Raw genomic sequence first — 19,334 nt, 5'->3', positions numbered from 1 at the left:
GAAAATAATGGTTATTAAGGCTTCGGCAATTTTATCATGAGTGTGGCTGCCTTTTATTCTAAAGCATGCTAATGCTGTTTGACCAGGAGAAAACTCCGGGTTTATCCAATGGCAAGTTACACCAATATAGCCACGCTTTCCAGCTGACCAACAATCTGCTGTCAAACAGAAACAGTTAATATTTGAGAAAGTGTGTTTCATTTTTTCCTTCATGTTAATAAATTGATGATCAATATTTTCCATTAGTGCTTCATAAGAAAGGACTTTTAAGCCTGGACAAATTTCTTGAATTAGTCTCTTGAAATCTTCATCCCTCACTAAAGTTGGCGGCTGAGATGACTTACATTTAATGATAAATTCTGTTATTAACGAATTTAAATAGTTTTGAGAAATTTGAGCTCCAGAACTTGAACCTTTAGTATAAAAAAAAAGATAGTGATTCTGAATATACTTTCAACTTTTTCTTCCCTTTATCGGATTGAATTATTTTTTCGTATTTTTCTGTACCATGGCGAGACTCTAAATGACGTCGTAAATTGAATTTTGATCTTTCAGTCGCAGTTACCTCTTTCCCACATTTTCCAAATTCACAACGAAATTTAAAACTTTTTTTTCAAGACGTAAAAAAGAAAAAGAAAAATAATTCCAAGTTCCAATCGTATTTCAAAGATTCTTTTTATGCTTCCATTTTCAATAGATTTTATCAGGTTTTTTTTCAGATTGTCCTTTAATTGTTTCTAATTAATACCAAAGTTTAACTATATAGACGGGTGTACTTTCAGAATTGCAACTTAATAATTAGTTTTTTTCGCTAAGGGTGTGTTATTAATAACAAAATCGATCACACCCTCGTTTAATTTTGTTCTAGATTGATCTTTTCCATTAATGAAGTACTTTGTAACAGGGAAGAATAATATCGATAACAAAATCTTGTGTTTCTTCCTTTACGGCTTTAGTTGAATTTCAGCATATTTATTGGTAATTATTCTTCCCTTTTTAAAAAGTACTTCATTGGTACAATAGAACAGTCTAGATCAGTGGTTCTTAGCCTGGGTTAGATCGAACCCCAAGTGTTCGGTGAGAAACTCTTAGGGGTTCGGCAAGTCCTCTGCATCCACTGACGCGACTATCGACCGGGCGATCAACTTTGAGTGAGAGTGTGCCTCAACAGCGTTGCATCACTCAGAGTGTGGGATACCAATTTGAAAAAAAAAAACTGGGGGTGCCCTGCTGTGAGATTAAAAAAAAAATCTTCTTCGTGTTAGATTACAAATATTTAGTTATTCAGTAAAAATGTGTTACACAAAATAAATACATCCCATTCGTGTTATTTTTGACGTTACGCACCGCTTGTCGATCATTGGCTACATGTGATCAAGCCACAATACTAAGCTTTGATATCTGTGCTACAGAGAAATCGGCGAGCTTATTAGTCAACTTGTGGCTGTAGTGATGGTACGTCATTTGTGATTTTCTTTTAATCTTTCAATACCTTCTTACTAACTATGTCGAGCAAAAAAAGAGTGGTCCAACGAATACGTACAATATGGATTCACGTGTATAAAGGAATGTGATGGGAGTCAGTGTCCTCAATGCATGATTTGCACTACGAATTTGATCCATTCTTGTTAAGCACCGGCAAACTGAAGGAACCCTTCCTAAATCTGCACGGGGATGGGAAATACAAAAACACGACACTTGCTGAATTCAAGGTGAAGAGAGCTCGATTTGATGATTTTGTTCTCGGCTTTGTACAGATCGACAAACCAATCCCCAGAGCATCGTACGAAGTTGCTCACCTCATCAAAAACAGGGCAAAGCACACACCATTGGTGAAACACTTGCAAAACCAGCTGCGTTGAATATGGCGAATATCATCCTGGGAAAAGCTGCTGAAGATAATTTATCATAAACCGTTTGTTACAACATAACTTTGTGATAAATCTTTTTCGAGGATTGTCGAGATAAAAACGAAGAAAAGAAACAGATTCCATTGAGAAACCTATATGAGAGTGGTACTTACCAAGGTAATGCCACCCATTTCTGAAATTGTGTCTAAAAAGCCATTGGAAAAGACATATGGATTTTAAAAAAATATTCATTGAGTTATGTTTTTGTGTGAAAATCATGTTTTGTTGGTTTTGTTCTATGATCGCACTAGCTTTTCGTTGCATCTGATGCATGGTTCATTTTGGGCACAAATAAAATGTACACCTATGTTATGAATGAATCATATTTTATTTTTCCAGCCACGAAGGTGTTCGTTGAATGCACTGATGAAGCTTGCAGGGTTCACTACCATCAATAAGGTTAAGAACCACTGGTCTAGATGATTTTGTTGGCGTCCTTGGGAAGGGATTTTCTTGTATTGTTCTTTCTGATGAATTGGTGTACATCCATTTTTATTAATTGTCTCCTTTATTCACAAATTGATAAAATAAATTATATTAATTTAATTGACCGAGAACTCAATTAAAAATGGATGGCGCTCATTTCTTCGCTCCTCTATGTATATATGAATTTGACAACTCTTTATAATTGCAATTAAATTTAGTATATTGCAAGTTCAAGTGTGCTGTACCATTTATGACAACAATACATCATTCGCAATAGCTATAATAATCAATATGATTGTTTTGACTAAAATAGAAGTGTCAAGAAATGTTTAACTGTCTTTTGGTGTGCATTGAGCACAAAAACTTTGGAAAACACTGTCTTATGGGACATGTAATTACAAAGTATCGTGCGATTTCCTCCAGTTAAGCCTGACAATTAGTTTGAGATTAAACGCAGGGTTCTCAAGTTTTTTAACTAAGGCTTGAGTGAGATTTTGAGATCTTATCTCAATTTACAACATAAAAATATTAGAATATCGTATTTAAGCTAGGAAATTCGTTTAACAAAAAAGAAAGATTTATCTTCCAACGTAATTTCCACACACGAAGGAGATGGGGGTGTCTCTGTTATCTCATTAGATGCAGAAAACGGAAAAAGTAATACAAATTTATATAAATGAGCAAAAATTCGATCGATGTTTCGCTCTTTTAAAATGGCCAGCGCGCTCCTGCTCTCGCTCGTTATTCAAAACAATGAGCGTACTCCCGTTGTTACTCGAGAATTGAGGGGCGCTCAATAATGCTTTGGTCTAAATACATTATTTCATCTGGAGGATATATTGCGTTGATACGTTGTAAGTATATACAAGTAATTACTATATGAAGCCAAAAAAAAAAAAAAAAAAAAAAAAAAAAAAAAAAAAAGTGATCCCATGGCCTGGGATGCCAGTGAACTTTTCGACAAAACCTAGCTATTTAAAATCCAAGATTAAAACAAAAAAAAAACAAGGCTGCAAGAGTATTGATGATTTAATTATTCTATAGATATTTGCAAACGATTGGCTGCAGATAAATAGTAAACTCTCTATTGATCATCAATATAGTTTTCTTTATGTTTTGGTAATGGACAGCTAATGGAATAAGATGGTACTCAAATATTGGAGTTTTCGGACACTTAAGGATAACGTAATTTTAGTCTTAAAATTATACATTTTTATCAAAATTAAATATCTTTCATATTTGATTACATAACTCTACTAGGAACTTTAAACAATCATCTTTAAATTTTCTATAAGATATTTCATCAAACGTGTTATTCATCAAATGTGATAATTTATTTCCTCTAAAATATAATTTTTTTATACATTTAATGGTTACTTTGATTATTCGGATCGATCTCTGACAGTTGGGTTGACTACAATATTTGATCTTTAACAAATAAAAAACTCAATATTTTTTTGTTATCCCATAATATCATCATATATAAAAACATGTACCTAAAATGCACTCACTGAAATTGAATATTAAGCTTGTTTACCCTTTAGAATACATATTACAGACACTATAAATTAGGTTTGGTTCTACAATCGCTTACATTTTGAAAATTCCACTTGTACCGTCATGGGTTAACCATATACTTTTAAAACTGTTTCAAGAGTGTATGTAATATAAAGTACAAGACATTATCCCCTTCTATATACCCTTGAATCAAATGAGTAAATTAAATAACATTCTAATTGTTTTTTTATTATCTTTTTATGTACAAAAATACAAGATTATATACATTTTTGAAAGTAAAACCTAATATGCTATGTAAAACCCAAGATCTGGTTGGGAAACCCAAGTACTAGCAGCCCTGTTCCTGGTAATACAACTTAAAACTTAGAGAACATTATTTTGGACTGCTAAATAATTTAGCTATTTAATTGTGAATAAACAAAAACTTTATGCATTTGCATCAGTTATGGGCAGCTACATTCCTACTTAAAAAGTGGCATTAATGTCCTCTTACTTATATATATTTTAGTACGTGTTGGTTTTACATAAATAGTCAAATAAATATCCTTGTGCATTTCACAAAATGTTATGTTGTTTCCCCAAAAGAAATAACCGACCTACTTAATATTATTATAAATGTAATGAAAGCTTTTTAATGATGAAATCATGCAAAATTGAATTCATTATTTCTAGTATCAAGCCATATGTACATCAGTGAAGTACACATATTATAGACTCTTAGACCCTTTTGACGGAGTATTACTATTATATTATCCCACAGACTACAGAGCCAAATCTTTTCTTAGAAATGATGATAGTTCAAGTGGAAAGTAAAAGCAAGGAAGGGTTAAAAATTGAATTACTAGATAGTATATTAGTTCATGGTTAAAGTGATCACCACCGAAATTAAGGAATCATACGTTTGAACAACAAAAATTGATATATTTACTCATTTGTTAGTCATTGTGATGAAAGTTTTTAATAATATTTAAAAGTAGTATAAATATAAATCATTATTCATTTCCCAGAAAGAGGACTACTGCATTAGTCCAAGAATAACGCCCAGTAGGATATATCCGGGTATTAATATAACACTGGCAAATAACAACCTATTACATTTATTTAGTAATTTTAAGGATAGAAATTGAAGAATATAACCAAAGAAATATGGCAAAGGAAGAGTATAGTAGCAGAGGGAAAAGAGTGGGGGAAGATGCAGTAGTGGAGGTGTTATTTTTTCGTTTAGTGATAAGTTTAACAAGATTTGCTGTTGTTTCTCAGCTAATTAAAGGTTTAGACCAAAGTAAAGAAACGAAGATCAATATTTGTCGAAGATATTGGTCGTGGCGACACTTTTTATGTCCGCTAGGAGCAATAAATATCTAAACTCCATAAATAATAGGAACTATCTAAGCGTCTTTCATGAATTGACACTTTTAACTCAATTAACAAGGTGAACTCTGCAAAGGGAAAATAGATTTGCACGGAAAATTACTAAAAAATGCAATGTTATTAGAACAGGGTTAGGCAACAAGTAATTCCTAGGGAAAACAAAGCAGATTTATTAAGTAACTCTCTTTCATATGATGTCATTGGGCACATTTATTTGGATAAACGTAATTATTTAAAAGTACATAATGTAGTCATTTAAATTTGTTTTTTCTATTGCTTCCTTATTTATTAATGCTATATTTAGGTTTTCAATTATTTTCTATCGTTAAATTGCTGTATTTGGGGTCCTAATGACGTCATCCATTATGCTAGTAAATTTTCAGTGAAAATCGTGAACTCAAATTTTTATAATAACATTGAAGAAATGACGTCCTAAAAAGCGACATCTGTGGTGAAAAAACATCACTCTACGACAAGCCAACAGGCGTGATTCTCTAATTTGTTTTAAAGCTATAGTTTTACTACTCCTTCTTCTTCTTTATCTTGTAGCTGTATCTCGTTACATATTTTTAACAACATTAACTCCTACTCCTCCTCACCCTTTTTTTTCATCGAGTTCCGTTAAATTATATAACGCAACCTTTCCTCCAAAAAGAAGCCAAAAAAAAAATTAAAAAAAGGCCCAAAATTATCTTGTAGTTAGCCTAATAAGTCAATCACACCAACTGCTATTTATTTCATAAGAATATCAGTGTCATATTATTTCTCCACAATTTTATATATGAATTAAGTACATATAATATATATTTCATAGTATTAATATCCTACATAGTAATTTTCATGTTAAATTATAATATTGCTGAGTAATATTTTATTAAAAGCGTAGTATTTCTATGTGACAGCCGAAATTTCTTCATATAAATAGTAAAATGGCCAATGTATATATATATATATACATACACGACGAGGGATCTACAAGATATTGTATTCCTGTCCTTTTGGAAATGGACCATAATTATAGCATATAACTTATTACTTGGTTTATTTATGAAAAAGTATATATTATGAAATAACCATGACGTATGAAGTGAGAGGAGGGAATCCACAGCTGACAATAAAATACATAGGATATTTTGGTGTAAGCGAGGTAACGCCGAGGGAGTTGCTCCTCAGTTAAATGCTGCTGTTTCTGCAGCTACTTTGATGGAACTGCTGCTCTTTCTTTCTCTCTCTCTCTCTCTCTTTTTGTTTCTTTCTTTCTTCTTTTTTCTTTCTTTTCTTCTTCGTTTTTCTTTTTCTTTTCTTAGAATCCAAATCCTAATTTGATTTCTGATTGATTTGGAGGAGACTACAAGGCAGGAAAGAAGGAAGGGACTGACGAAGAACCCACGGAGAGGGGGGGTAAGGACTAGAAATCGTGTGAATTGTGATTGAGAAGGGTCGAGACTCGGGCACTGGGAAGGAGTCGTGGATTTAGCCCATTGCCCGTTGTTAGGATTGGAAATGCCTTAAATGACTTCGTATCTGGGCAGTTTGTGAATGATGCCAGCCCCAAGGTGAGAGGCGGGGAAGGGAATTGAGGGAGAATTGTAAAACGGTTGTCATGATTTCAGACCCGGTAGCCTCAAGGATCCAGATGTTGCAAGTTTGTTTGAATGCGAAGATCCGGATCGTCTGTTTGAGGATCTCCGTGAGATCGGTCATGGAAGCTTCGGCGCTGTCTACTACGCGAGGCGGGGGGAGGAAGTGGTGGCCATCAAGAAGATGTCTTACTCTGGGAAGCAGTCCCTGGAGAAGTGGCAAGACATCCTCAAGGAGATTCGCTTCCTCCGCCGACTCACCCACCCCAATTGCATCACCTATAACGGCTGCTACCTCAAAGAACACACTGTGTGGCTCGTTATGGAATATTGCTTAGGTAACGAGGGCATGAGGCAATGAGGGAGGCCCCCTGAGCTGAGCTAAGCTAAAAACCCTCTCTTTCTTTCCAGGCTCTGCCTCTGATATTATTGAAGTACACAAAACAGGACTTCACGAAGAAGAAATCTCGGCTATTTGTGCAGGCTGTTTAGCGGGACTCTCCTATCTTCATCTGCAAGCACGCATTCATCGTGATATTAAAGCAGGCAATATCCTTCTTACTGATGCGGGTTGTATCAAGTTGGCAGATTTCGGATCTGCCTCCATTGCAAGTCCTGCAAATTCCTTTGTTGGAACCCCTTACTGGATGGCTCCTGAAGTCATCTTGGCAATGGATGAAGGACAATATGATGGAAAGGTGGACGTCTGGTCTCTTGGAATTACGTGTATAGAACTCGCTGAAAGGAAGCCTCCATATTTTAATATGAATGCTATGAGTGCTCTATATCATATTGCGCAAAATGATAGTCCTGGGCTTGCTTCTCCGGATTGGAGTGATTCCTTCAGGCATTTTGTGGATGCTTGTCTTCAGAAAAATCCATTGGAACGACCCACATCTGAGAGGCTCACTCAGGTAAGGATCATTTCTATGGAACTCTTCCATTGTTGCGTGTGTTTTTTTTATCAATGATTATTGTTTAATAAGTATATCTATCCATCTGTTACGTTAGAATAGTTGATTATCAAGACGAAAATGAATGGTGGTGCATCAGGGAAAATGAAAGATATAATATACATATAAACTAGTCCTAGTAGTTCTCATATTTTCTGTAAATGTAGATGAACTTCTTGTACTATCATAGGGCAATGCGCTTTCTTTGCTGTATATTTTTTGAGAAAAATAGTCTCTTTTTTTTCTGTTTTTTTTTTCTAAAAGATTTAATACTTAAATCTTTGAAGGTATTTGCCAAAAAAAGAGTTAATGGATATCGTTATATTCTTAAATTTAACTATGTTCTACGCTTTAGATAAAGATAGAGAGAGAAAAAAGGAAACAAAAAATACAGTTCATGTTCTACTACTATCTATATTTCTCGTAGTAGATTTTTAAATATTGACATGAATTATTTAACAATGCTGGATTTTCTTTCTTTCTTTATTTTTGCATAATGTATTTTTCGGCATAATTTAAAAGATTCGATTCGAACATTTTCTCTCCCTCGTCCATTTAAAATATGTCATTTTTATTTTTTTCACAAGTATTTCATTTAGTCTTTTGTTTATTGTTTTTTTCATTTATAGTTGATCATTCAATATATAAATTGTATGTCCTTGAAACTATCTACGTACTATTATGTATGTAGCTTGCTCCTTTTGAGCATTGACTATTAATAAAATGTTAAAAAACTCTATTTCATTGTTTTCAAAATTAAAATTAAATACAAACACATTTGAAAAAAAAAAAGACAAAATGTACTCATATTCTCTTTATAAATGCACATGAATCAAGTATGGATTGACCCATATTTCCATCATGCTCTGGATCCGGTTAGCAGTGTATTTGTAGTTGCTTGAACTCTCTGTTAGTCCTATTTGTTCATTGATTAGTTTTCAATTGAATACAATAAATTGAAAATGACTGAGAGATTGAGATGAATGCCAGAGCTCTTAGACATATTATATGTATATACAAATTATGCTATGAGATCATGCAGCGTTTTGAAGATGACCATTGAGTAGTAATAAACCATATTTTTGTGCATAACCATATATTATATAAAACAAGGGTTAATAATTGATTTCTTCTTCTAGCACCAATTTGTGGCCCGAGTAAAAGCGACTCATGTTCTTCTTGATTTGATAGTTCGAACAAAGAACGCAGTTCGAGACTTGGATAATCTAAATTATCGTAAAATGAAGAAAATATTGATGAACGACAATTGTGATGAACAAAGTACAATAGGAGATGACGGTAAGACATTTTGATTATGTGTACCTTTATAAATTCACACTATTACTCATGTTATAATCATCAGCATTGTAATTGTCATTTATTTCCCAATTTGGTTTTATCAGATGACGTTTAGATATTTATGTATATGTGTGTGATCACATTTTAAGTACAGTATGTAGAATAGTTAAGTTTTATTTCCAACTTTTTTCAAATTTCGATTACTGTTAGTAAAATCTTGTTCAAAGTTAGAAAGGGGACAAAAGTTCTTTACTTCGTCAATAAAGATTAAAATACAACATTCATCATTATTTAGCAAGTATTAATTATGGTAGACATCATGCTAACCTTAAAAAAAAACATTGTAAAGATTCCCTATGGAGCAAAAAGAGAGAATAACATTAGAAAATTTTTATCATTCTTTCTTTAAAAAAAAATAAAATAAAATAGGATGCGCGCTATAAGCGGATCATCAATAAATTTTCCTAACTTCTTTTTTGTTCCATAGGACAATTATATATATATATATAAACTTTTTATAGGTTATCAAAATGTCTTATCAAACTTATGTAATGCAAATTAATTAAAAATTTCCTCTTAGTATTTATAAATATATATATTTTTTGTGTGTGTGCAACAGTACAACTATATTTCAACATAATTATAATATCTAAAAGCAAATCAACAAAAAACTTCCTCTTAGTATCTATATCGACTAAGTAAAGAGTTTTTGCCCTTTTCATAATTTGATATAAAGATGAGCACGCAGAACAATGCTATTTTTCATACCATATCACAACTTTGGGAATATCACAACCCGTGATCGAAAATCGAAAAAAGTTACGAATCAAACTAGTCTAATGTATATGTGTGTGCTAACATTTTTAAGACCTAAAGCACGTAGAATAAGGTTATGAGTTTTTATTGTTATTATTATTAGATGTGTCGGTATCCGACATGAATGAAGAAGAGGAAGTTGGAGCTTGTAGTTCAAAGAGCAATTCTATAACTTCTGAACAAAGCACGGGTATAAGTGCATCCTCTCAAGGATCCTTGTCAAATCACCATCTAGTGCAACAACAACAACAACAGCAGCAGCAGCAACAGCAATCCCAATCTCACTTTCATCACCATTATCATCACCACCATCACGGAAATTCATCCTCAGGAAGGCAACTGTTTCCATCAAGTAGTAATGCTTCACCTTCAAATCTGAGCAACTCCGCGTTACCAGACAACATCCCTGGACCACCATCTGGGTTTCACAGATCGCATATTTATTCAAATTCAGATCAGTCATTGTCATCCCAGGGAAAAGTAAGCCTTGTTCCTTATTTCCATCTTTATTTCAATTACTCTTAGTAACTAATAATTAGAGATGTACCAATATCAAAATTTCAGCCGATTCCTTATTAAATTTATCTATAAAGGAATTACATAAACAAATAAAAATGTGATTTATTTTTTTTAATGGTTAACTTTTTATTAACTAAGGCTAGATATCAATATATACATCAAGAATGCATAGAATTAGTTGTAAATAATTTGAAATTAAAATGATTCAAAAAAACTTATTTCCTCTCTTTGCTTCAGGAGTCAATTGATTCCTGGTTGGCTTATATATATTGCACACAATACTGAATATACTTTAATTTTGTTATGCAGGGCTATTATTATTACTCTTATTATATGTTAAAATAATTTATTTTTTTATCTTGGTTCCCTAGTTTTAATCCTTGGTTAGTCTATACCCTGATCCTCACTTCCCATTATTGGTTGACCATTTGAAATAATTAAATAATATTTTTGGTTAATAATGTTTATAAATAAAGAAGCACAATTATCGGTGGAATCGGCATTATTGAGCCGATACTGATGCATCAGTACAACCCCATTAATAATATATATGATGTTCTGATATAGCTCTTAACTAAGAAATTTATAAACATATTTATTTTTTTGAAAATCCATTATGAAGGAAATATGAACCCATGTTTGTTACATATGTACATATATTGATTCAAAGGTACTGTTTTAATGTGTACACGTGAAGTTAATTATTAGGAGTACATACATACATGTTACAACTCCTAATTCATAATGCCTTGTTTGTCCACAATAACAATACATTTTCTGCCATCTGTAGCATTCTTTCTTTCTTTAAAAAAATAAATAAAATATATATAACTGATAATAATAATAATGCTAAGCAAACCGCGATATGTGCTTTGATGAGGAGAGATTTATGAACATACATGCATACATTATGACCCATCATTTAAGCTGATATTTAATTAAATATATATATATCTCTAGGTTAATCCTCGCAAACTACTATCCTCTCCCTCCAATGTGGATCGAGAGGATGACTCAACTCTGGATCCCAAAAATTTTGCTACGATCCGCACAACATCCATTGTCCAACGCCAGCAAAAAGAACATCTTCAAGAAGAAATGCATGAACAAATGAGTGGTTATAAGAGACTTCGACGGGATCATCAGGCTTCTCTAGCTCGTCTAGAGGAACAATGTCGTCAAGAGATGGAAAAACACAAAATTATGTTAGACAGGGATTACGAACAGCTTCTTACACAATTCAGTCGTGAGTTAGAAAGACTACAGTTAAAACATCAAGAAGAATTAGGAAAGAAAGTATGCTGCCTCGAAATGCCATGCAACTCATTCTTATTTTTTAATTTTTGTTTAATATTATATTAAAGCTGAAGAATAATCTTAATACAGAAAAAAAACTAATCAAAGAGGTGAGTGATCTACAGCAAGTCGAAAGAAAAAGTTTTGAAAATAAAATGAAGGCTGAGTATAAAATGAAAAAGGAAAGATGGAAAAAAGAAATGGCGGAAATCGATACCCCAAAGCGACAAAAAGAGGCAGTGCTTACTCAGCGGAAAGAAAATTTAAGAGAAATAGATTCTGTAGAGACCCAGAAAATGACAAGAGGACAAAAAGAACACCTAGACTTAGAAATCCGGAAGTTCCGTAGAAGAAGGCTTCTAAAGTACCAAGGGTTAGAACAAGATCTCTTAAGAGAGGTGATTTTTTTATTCAATACATTATTTTTGCATAATTATTATACGTTTAACTGCCAATTAATCAGCAGTTTATTCAAAAAGTCAGACACATAACTACAAGTTATGGTAGGTAATTCACTCATTAATGATGATTGTGATAATTTATTTTAGGAACTCAATAAACGACAAAATCAACTTGAGACAGCTCATTCTATGCTCTTGCGTCATCATGACCTCACCTATCAGTTAGAACTAAAGCAACAAAAGGCTGTTCACTCAATGAGAGAGGACCATGTGAAGCGGCAACATTCGACGGAGTTAGTAAATCAAGAAGAGTATACGAAGCGATTGCAGAGAGAGCTTAAGAAAAAGCATGCCATGGAAATCAAGCAGCAACCCAAAAGTCTTAAACAAAAAGAAATTCTTATTCGAAAGCAATTTCGAGATACATGTAAAATACAGACTCGTCAATACAAAGCTTTTAAAAGTCAAATACTTCAGACCACTCCCAAAGAGGAACAGAAATCAACTATCCGTAAGTTGAAAGAAGAGCAAAGGAGGAAAATGGCCTTACTGGGTGAACAGTACGAACAAACCATTGCTGACATGCTCCAGAAACAATCTGTGAGTCTTTTTTTTATATATTTTTTTAAAAGAGGAACCAAATCTAAATTCGTTTTTTTTTTTTTTTTGCAGATTCGAATGGACGAATCGCAGGAGTTGGATGCCAGAGCTCTTGCTGAGCGTCTTCAAACTGAATTGGATAGTCTGACAGCTCACCAAAGCAAGTCTAAAATGATAAGTGAGCAACAAAGAACTCGTGAAAAACAGGAGCTCGAAGATAGAGTTAATGTTAGAAGAACATTACTGGAACAGAAAATGGAAGAGGAATCCCAACAATTTCTTAATGAGAGAAGTGAGCGGATTCGCTTACTCCATGAGAGACAAGCAAGAGAACTTGAGCAGTTTGATGAGGAATCCGCAAGATTGGGTTTTAGGTAGGAGATGAATCTATTATAGAATGTAGAGATGTGAAAGTTCTCGAAATCCTCGAGAGTGTAAATATAAAATAAGTGTATGGGCGTAACTTTGAAAGACGATATATCTGCTTAAGGATGTCAAAAATGATTTATATACTGATCTGCAATCATTACAGGAATTACTATAGTGCTCCTTGTTTGCTAGTATGTTTAAATATTAAAAATATGGAGGAATAATTAATAAGAGCACTTATTAAATGTAGACTATCAATATAAATAGTGTCCGTAACCAAAATCTGAACAAGCATAAAAGGTTTAAAATGGAGAGTAAGGAGTGGGGTATACAAGTTTGAAATTTCTAGCGAGGTGTTATGATTTTTTGGAGAAAATTTTAGAGTAACTGTTTTAATATTTTGTTTTGATTTAAATCATGGAACAATCAAAACGAAAAAAACATCTTGATTTTGCTTTGCGCGGGAATAAAGCCCAGGAACATTGCCAACCAGTTGGGGTACTTCCACAACACTGTGTTTGCAGTTAAGGACAAATTTGAGATATCTGGGCCAACTTAAAGGGTTAAAGTCCAACGTTTGGCTTGAGTCCAATTTTTGTGATTTTTGTTCTGGATTCGGTTGGCCCCCATCATCACCAGATCTGAATTCATTGGATTTCTGCATATGAAGCGTTGTGGAGAAGGAAGCTTGTCCAACCTCTCACATGAACATGTATGACCTGAAGGCTCCCATCATTGAAACCTAAGACAAAATGGATGAGGCCTACATCAAGAAGACTTGCTCTGCCTTTAGTACCCGTTTGGAGGCTGTAGTGGCAGTTAATGAGTATTATATTGAATAAATTATAAGTTAATTATATGATAATTTATTAAATAAAATTTCAAGCTTCCATATCCTATGTTCTTGAGAGATATGATCAAATATTCTGTACTAACATTTGTTCAGATTTCGGTGACGCACACTGTACCACTTTTTTTTTTATTGTTCCTATTCTCACATCTCTATTTAATACAAAATTATATACAATTTAAGAGGCTCATTTGCTTTTTTTTCTCTAGTGCAATGAGCATCGCTGAAAGCTCTAATCTACCCGGTTATGGGGAAGATAATTCTAGTTCACCATTGACACATAGTCATAGTTCTGGTGGTCCGTTTGGAGGAGGTGGGTCCTTGCTCTCATCCTCATCCTACCACTCGGCAAGAAGTTTTCGACAGCCCTCAACTACAAATAATATTGGTTCTCCCAATCAAAGGACTCAGTTATAATATATATTAATAATAAATATTAACGCGCACGTTTTCTCGTTCTATTTTTAGGCCTATAGGAAAAGCATTCCCAATTATTTAGATGATAATGATATAATAATAATAATAATAATGAAATATAAAATTATAATTATTGTTCGATATTATTTCTTAGAAATGATACAGGAAAAGAAAACTTGAGATATTTTTTGCCTTTCCATGATACACATATAATTATAACAGATTACAGACATATATAAATACATACAAGATTTTCCTATATAACTACATACTTCTACTTCTTCTAAACTACTGCTATTTCCATTTCTAAAGAGATAAAATTACGAACATTATTAAGCAAAGCAAAGCAAATTAATGAAATTGACTTGCTTAAACATCAGCATCAATTTTTAAATTAGTGAGAAAAAACTTGATTTTTTTAGTACAGAAATTAAAGTCAAACGTTGCGTCTCATATTATGTTATATATTATTATATTGGTAACGCGTTTAATTAATAATTAATTAATACCATATTTTACTATTATCATTATTATGATTATTTTTATTATTTATATCAAGTTTTAATTTAACATTGAAAAAAAAAAAAATCACGAAAAGACAAACTACAAAAAAATATATAATCATTTTATGCTATTGAATAAATATTTACAAAAATAACTTCATTATTATATGGGTACTTGTGGGTTATTTGTGTTTTATTTATTAGCTCTTGTAAGGTGTAGTCCATCTTAAATAATGTTAAATTTGATGTATGAGTTGATGAGGTAGAGGAAAAGTCCTTGTACTGAAAGTCCAAATTGAATCTCAAGTATTCTCTCACAATTCCAAGTCAAAGGTGGAGTTTGCACGAGAGCCAGGCGCATGGCTCAAGATTTATTGTATAAATATGTATATTTAGTATGTATGTTCTGGAAAAGTTGCAACCAAAAAAATTAGATGAATAATTTTAAATGAAGGAGCATACAATAGTTGAATATTCACTGGAGGATCAATATATTAAAGCTCTAATTTTTTACTATTTTAATACAAATTGCTAGAATAAAAGTATTCTGTAGCACATTTTAGCGCTCAAATGACTACAATTATATTACTCATAAATGCATAGTAACCACGTAATATTAATAGATTAGAATGAAGTGATAGTATCAATGTATAGTTGGTAATTAGGACGATACATTTTAATACGAAGAAATTGAAATCTGTATAATCTCCTTTTACATGTGTAACAAATTAACCTCTCCTAGAACAAATTGTAAACTCCTTGAATATTTTCATCGATTTTCAAGATAGTTTTAAAGAGAAGTTAATGTCCAAGGAAAAATTGAAATTACATTAGAGTCGCAAGTCTGATCTCTCGAGTCCAAGTCCTTTGATTTTGTAATCATATCGTGTCTCAATTTTGCATAATATGAACTCGAGTTTCACCTCCGAAATGTGTACAAGCTGCTACCAAAACTTGTGGTGAGGATATTGCAATAATTGAATATTGCCCTTTGATGGTCAATATATTATTGATGTTGTTTTTGACTAAAAATGACGAATTGTTAAGTATCCTGTAGCACATTTTAAAGCTCAAATGCCCACAGTTATGTTACACTTACAATATAAGTAATACGTAATCTTAGTAAATCAAATTTAAATGATAGCATCATCGTTCAGTTGTTCATTAAAATGACTGATTTTGTGATAAGACATGATCAATCTTAAAAAAACATACATTATCTGCAAGGTGGTGTGACTTTCTGTTGCCTGGGCTAATATAAGAATAGATTTCTTAAGGGCGTTCGTGTCTCCTTTATGTCAGTGGTTCCCAAACTTTGTTTAGTTCGACCCTTAAAATATGTTACTAGACAATGTGCGATCCCTACACTTCCCATTGAGAGATGTATATACAACTAGGAGGGCATTTTATGTCAATAAATAACTTAAAGCTCAAACCAGAGACAAATAGTATAAGTTATTTGACTATATTGATCAAAAATAAAGATTTGAATTCTACATTTAAGGTAAGGAATCAAAAATTAGAAAATCTTGGAAGCCGTTTTCACTTCTTCATATTTTTATTTTGTGTCATTTTTATGGCAAACTTTGAGACAAAAGTTGGTATTTCATTAGTTTTCTACCTTTTTTATCCAATATATCCCCCTCCATTCTGAATGATGGCTTCAATATGGAGACGAATAGAAGCACAGCCAGGCCTTGATGAAGTCCGAGGACAAGTTGTTCCACTCCTCCAAGATCATGGCCTTCAGAGTATCAACATTCTGTTGACAAGTCTTGTTCGTCTTGGCCTTAAAGAAGATGGAGGCATCTTGCTGCTGTCGGACGCCACGACGCCTAGGACCATGACCTGAGCTGGATTTTTGGTCCTGAAGGTTCCCTCAAACTGAGCTCTTGATTCAGCCAAGAAGCGATCATTTCTCATGTTCAAAACAGCGTCCACTGTGAAGATCTTCTTGTTTGAGATGGACTTGTACGCTGGAGAGATGCACACCCTCTGTCATTTTGCTTGTTGCTCGAACACTTTTGATCGCAAAAAAAAAACAACAAGCATCAAATTAATAATTAGGAATAATTAAGTATAAAATGCTTTTCAGTTTTTAAAACTAAATATACCTTGAAAATAAAATATTACAAAGGGAAATTATTTATATTTAGAAAACATAAAAAAATAAATAAATTACTTCAAAACTTGCAACAAAAATAAATTAGAATATAGTAAAAATTTTATATTTAAAAGTTAACAAAGAAAATATGTCATCTTTACAAAATACAAAAATTACAAAATCTCCTAGATTGTAGTTTATATTTTTATCTTCACTACCAGATTCAGGGTCCTTCTGTTCTTAAAAAAAAAAAAAAAAAATTGTCAAAATCAAAATCTTCAATGTCTTCGAACGTTTCCTCTGTAATAGATTCATGATTAAATCTTTTTCATCCAATATACTCCCTGTGATTTGTTAATTTTGAATCGTCATTTTGAAAATTAACTGGAGCATTTTCAACAATAATCTTTTCAAAACTACTGATTACAATAATACGAAATCGATCTATTGATCCTAGAACGTCAAAATGAGACTTAGTTCGACCAATATATCTAATTATGGGAAAAATATTTTCAAGGCAATCCTGATTTAGGCAAGATGTCAATACATGGGGAAGCTAAATTTTTTTAAATCTTCATACAACGCCATCATCGGCTTTGTTGAAATAATTATGCCTTTTTGGTAAGGTTTTACGATAGATGATTTGTGTAGGATAGTTTCGTTATTGTCATTCCTTTTAATTTGTTTCATTTTCACATTAATCACTGAAAGAAGAATTCTCCTTTGTTCCTCCAAATTAACCCCATAACCACATCCAAAACTTTTATTTATTATAGGTTGCGAACTGTTCATGACATCAAACCATTTATATACAAGTTCGATCAAATCAGCAAGTTTCTGTTTAGATTGATCCTCCTAACTTAAAAGTCGAATGGCACTAGCAGTTGTATGACTAAATAATTCAGCGGCTGGCCGAACCCGTTATCTGGCATTTCCAATTGCATTTAAATGAACAGAACTTAATTTATGGTATATTCGAAGCTCCTTATTATCCTTACCAATAGAATTACTATTGTATTTCTAGTTACCTTGCTCCTTTGAATAATTTCTATACTATCAATTCTCTTTTTTACGGCAAAAAAATCAAAATTGAGACTCGCAAACAAATAACATTACTAGCTGTGGGTGGATGTGCAAATAGGTTTATAAACAAATCAAGGTCTTAATGTGACGGATGTGCACTGTACATTGAGCAAAGAAGGCCTATTCTCGGTTTAATTTTAAACACGGTAACTCCACGTTAAACTGCAATCTGTTTTTATTTGTAATATAAGTTAATACGGAAAAGGTCTTCTCATATAAATAAGTTGAGCTAAATAGTACACGTCAATCTAAGGCTAGCATTGGCTACTCATTCATCACAAAAATTCAGAATTTATCAAGTGTTTTATAATTAAAATCTGTTTTAGTGTTTGGTTATATGAAACTTCGATGAACTCATCTTCAATATCAGACGACAGCTGTGGCGGTAAAAACGGCGCATCCAGTTATGTTTTTGTGGAGTACTATTGTCTGAAAAATATTTTTATAAATGATCCAAAAGATAATTATAAAAATACGTATCGCAACCCCCACTTTGGGAACCACAGCTCTATGTGATAATGACAATTATCATGAGGGAGTTGTATTATTTTGTGGAACACCTTCTCTGTCGCCTTATTTACAAACTGATATAATAAACAATACTCATGCCCTATTGAAAAAGACTTTATGAGATGTAGAAATTGTAACTTGTACAATTTGCTTATACAAGTTACAACTTGTACAAAATCGTAACTTGTGCACACCAAATTTGAAGAAGCTGATGGATGGGAATTGTTAAAACTTTTGATACTCTAAGGTTTAACTGTTACTTTCTCTATTTTTCTGTCAAATCATTTATTGAACAAAAAATAAGTAAAAAAGTAATAATAATAATAATAGTACTCACTACCTACTACTTAACTGATGTTCAATTAGTCATTGAGAATAAGCGTACCTATGTGGTATACATTACTATTATTCAAACAATATTATGTACATACATGTTTTGTTATTGTGGATCAAAGTAGGGATCTTGAATGACTTATTTGTCTTTATGGTAGATTTAAGGAAACAATTACTTTTAGCTATGCAGAGATAGGAAATCTATATTTTTCTCTCTCTTTACTTTATCTTCAAATGAGGCTAAGGTTATCATCGATAGGATCAATGGGAACTTGAACTATCATCCATCCATGGCACGTACATAGGTACATAATATGTTATTTTTCTATAATCATCTTTTGTAGTTAGTACAACAACATATCCGATTTGGTATAACAAATTGACAAGGAAATACCTACTAGATTTGAATTGATGGTATCTAACGTATACATTTCCTGGTTTATCGTGAGCAGATCCCCAAGATAAATGTCCCAGCT

The 19,334-nt window shown here is 32.6% G+C and overlaps 1 protein-coding gene across 1 annotated transcript; it reads left to right on the top strand.

Annotated features, from left to right (window-relative positions):
• Window positions 1–6,148: 6,148 nt before the first annotated feature.
• On the top strand, window positions 6,149–14,458 carry Tao (Serine/threonine-protein kinase Tao). Its single transcript, XM_040722700.2, has 10 exons — window positions 6,149–6,781; window positions 6,839–7,143; window positions 7,217–7,719; window positions 8,898–9,057; window positions 9,977–10,353; window positions 11,353–11,688; window positions 11,757–12,086; window positions 12,237–12,689; window positions 12,762–13,063; window positions 14,118–14,458. Exons 1-10 carry the CDS (start codon window positions 6,765–6,767, stop codon window positions 14,323–14,325), a joined length of 2,991 nt encoding a protein of 996 aa, XP_040578634.1. The 5' UTR covers window positions 6,149–6,764; the 3' UTR covers window positions 14,326–14,458.
• Window positions 14,459–19,334: the final 4,876 nt, after the last annotated feature.

This window comes from Lepeophtheirus salmonis, chromosome 13 (assembly GCF_016086655.4).
Source record: "Lepeophtheirus salmonis chromosome 13, UVic_Lsal_1.4, whole genome shotgun sequence".
In the NCBI taxonomy this organism is placed as follows: domain Eukaryota; kingdom Metazoa; phylum Arthropoda; class Copepoda; order Siphonostomatoida; family Caligidae; genus Lepeophtheirus; species Lepeophtheirus salmonis.
The sequence above is the reverse complement of the archived record's forward strand: the minus strand, read 5'-3'. Positions and strand labels throughout refer to the sequence as shown.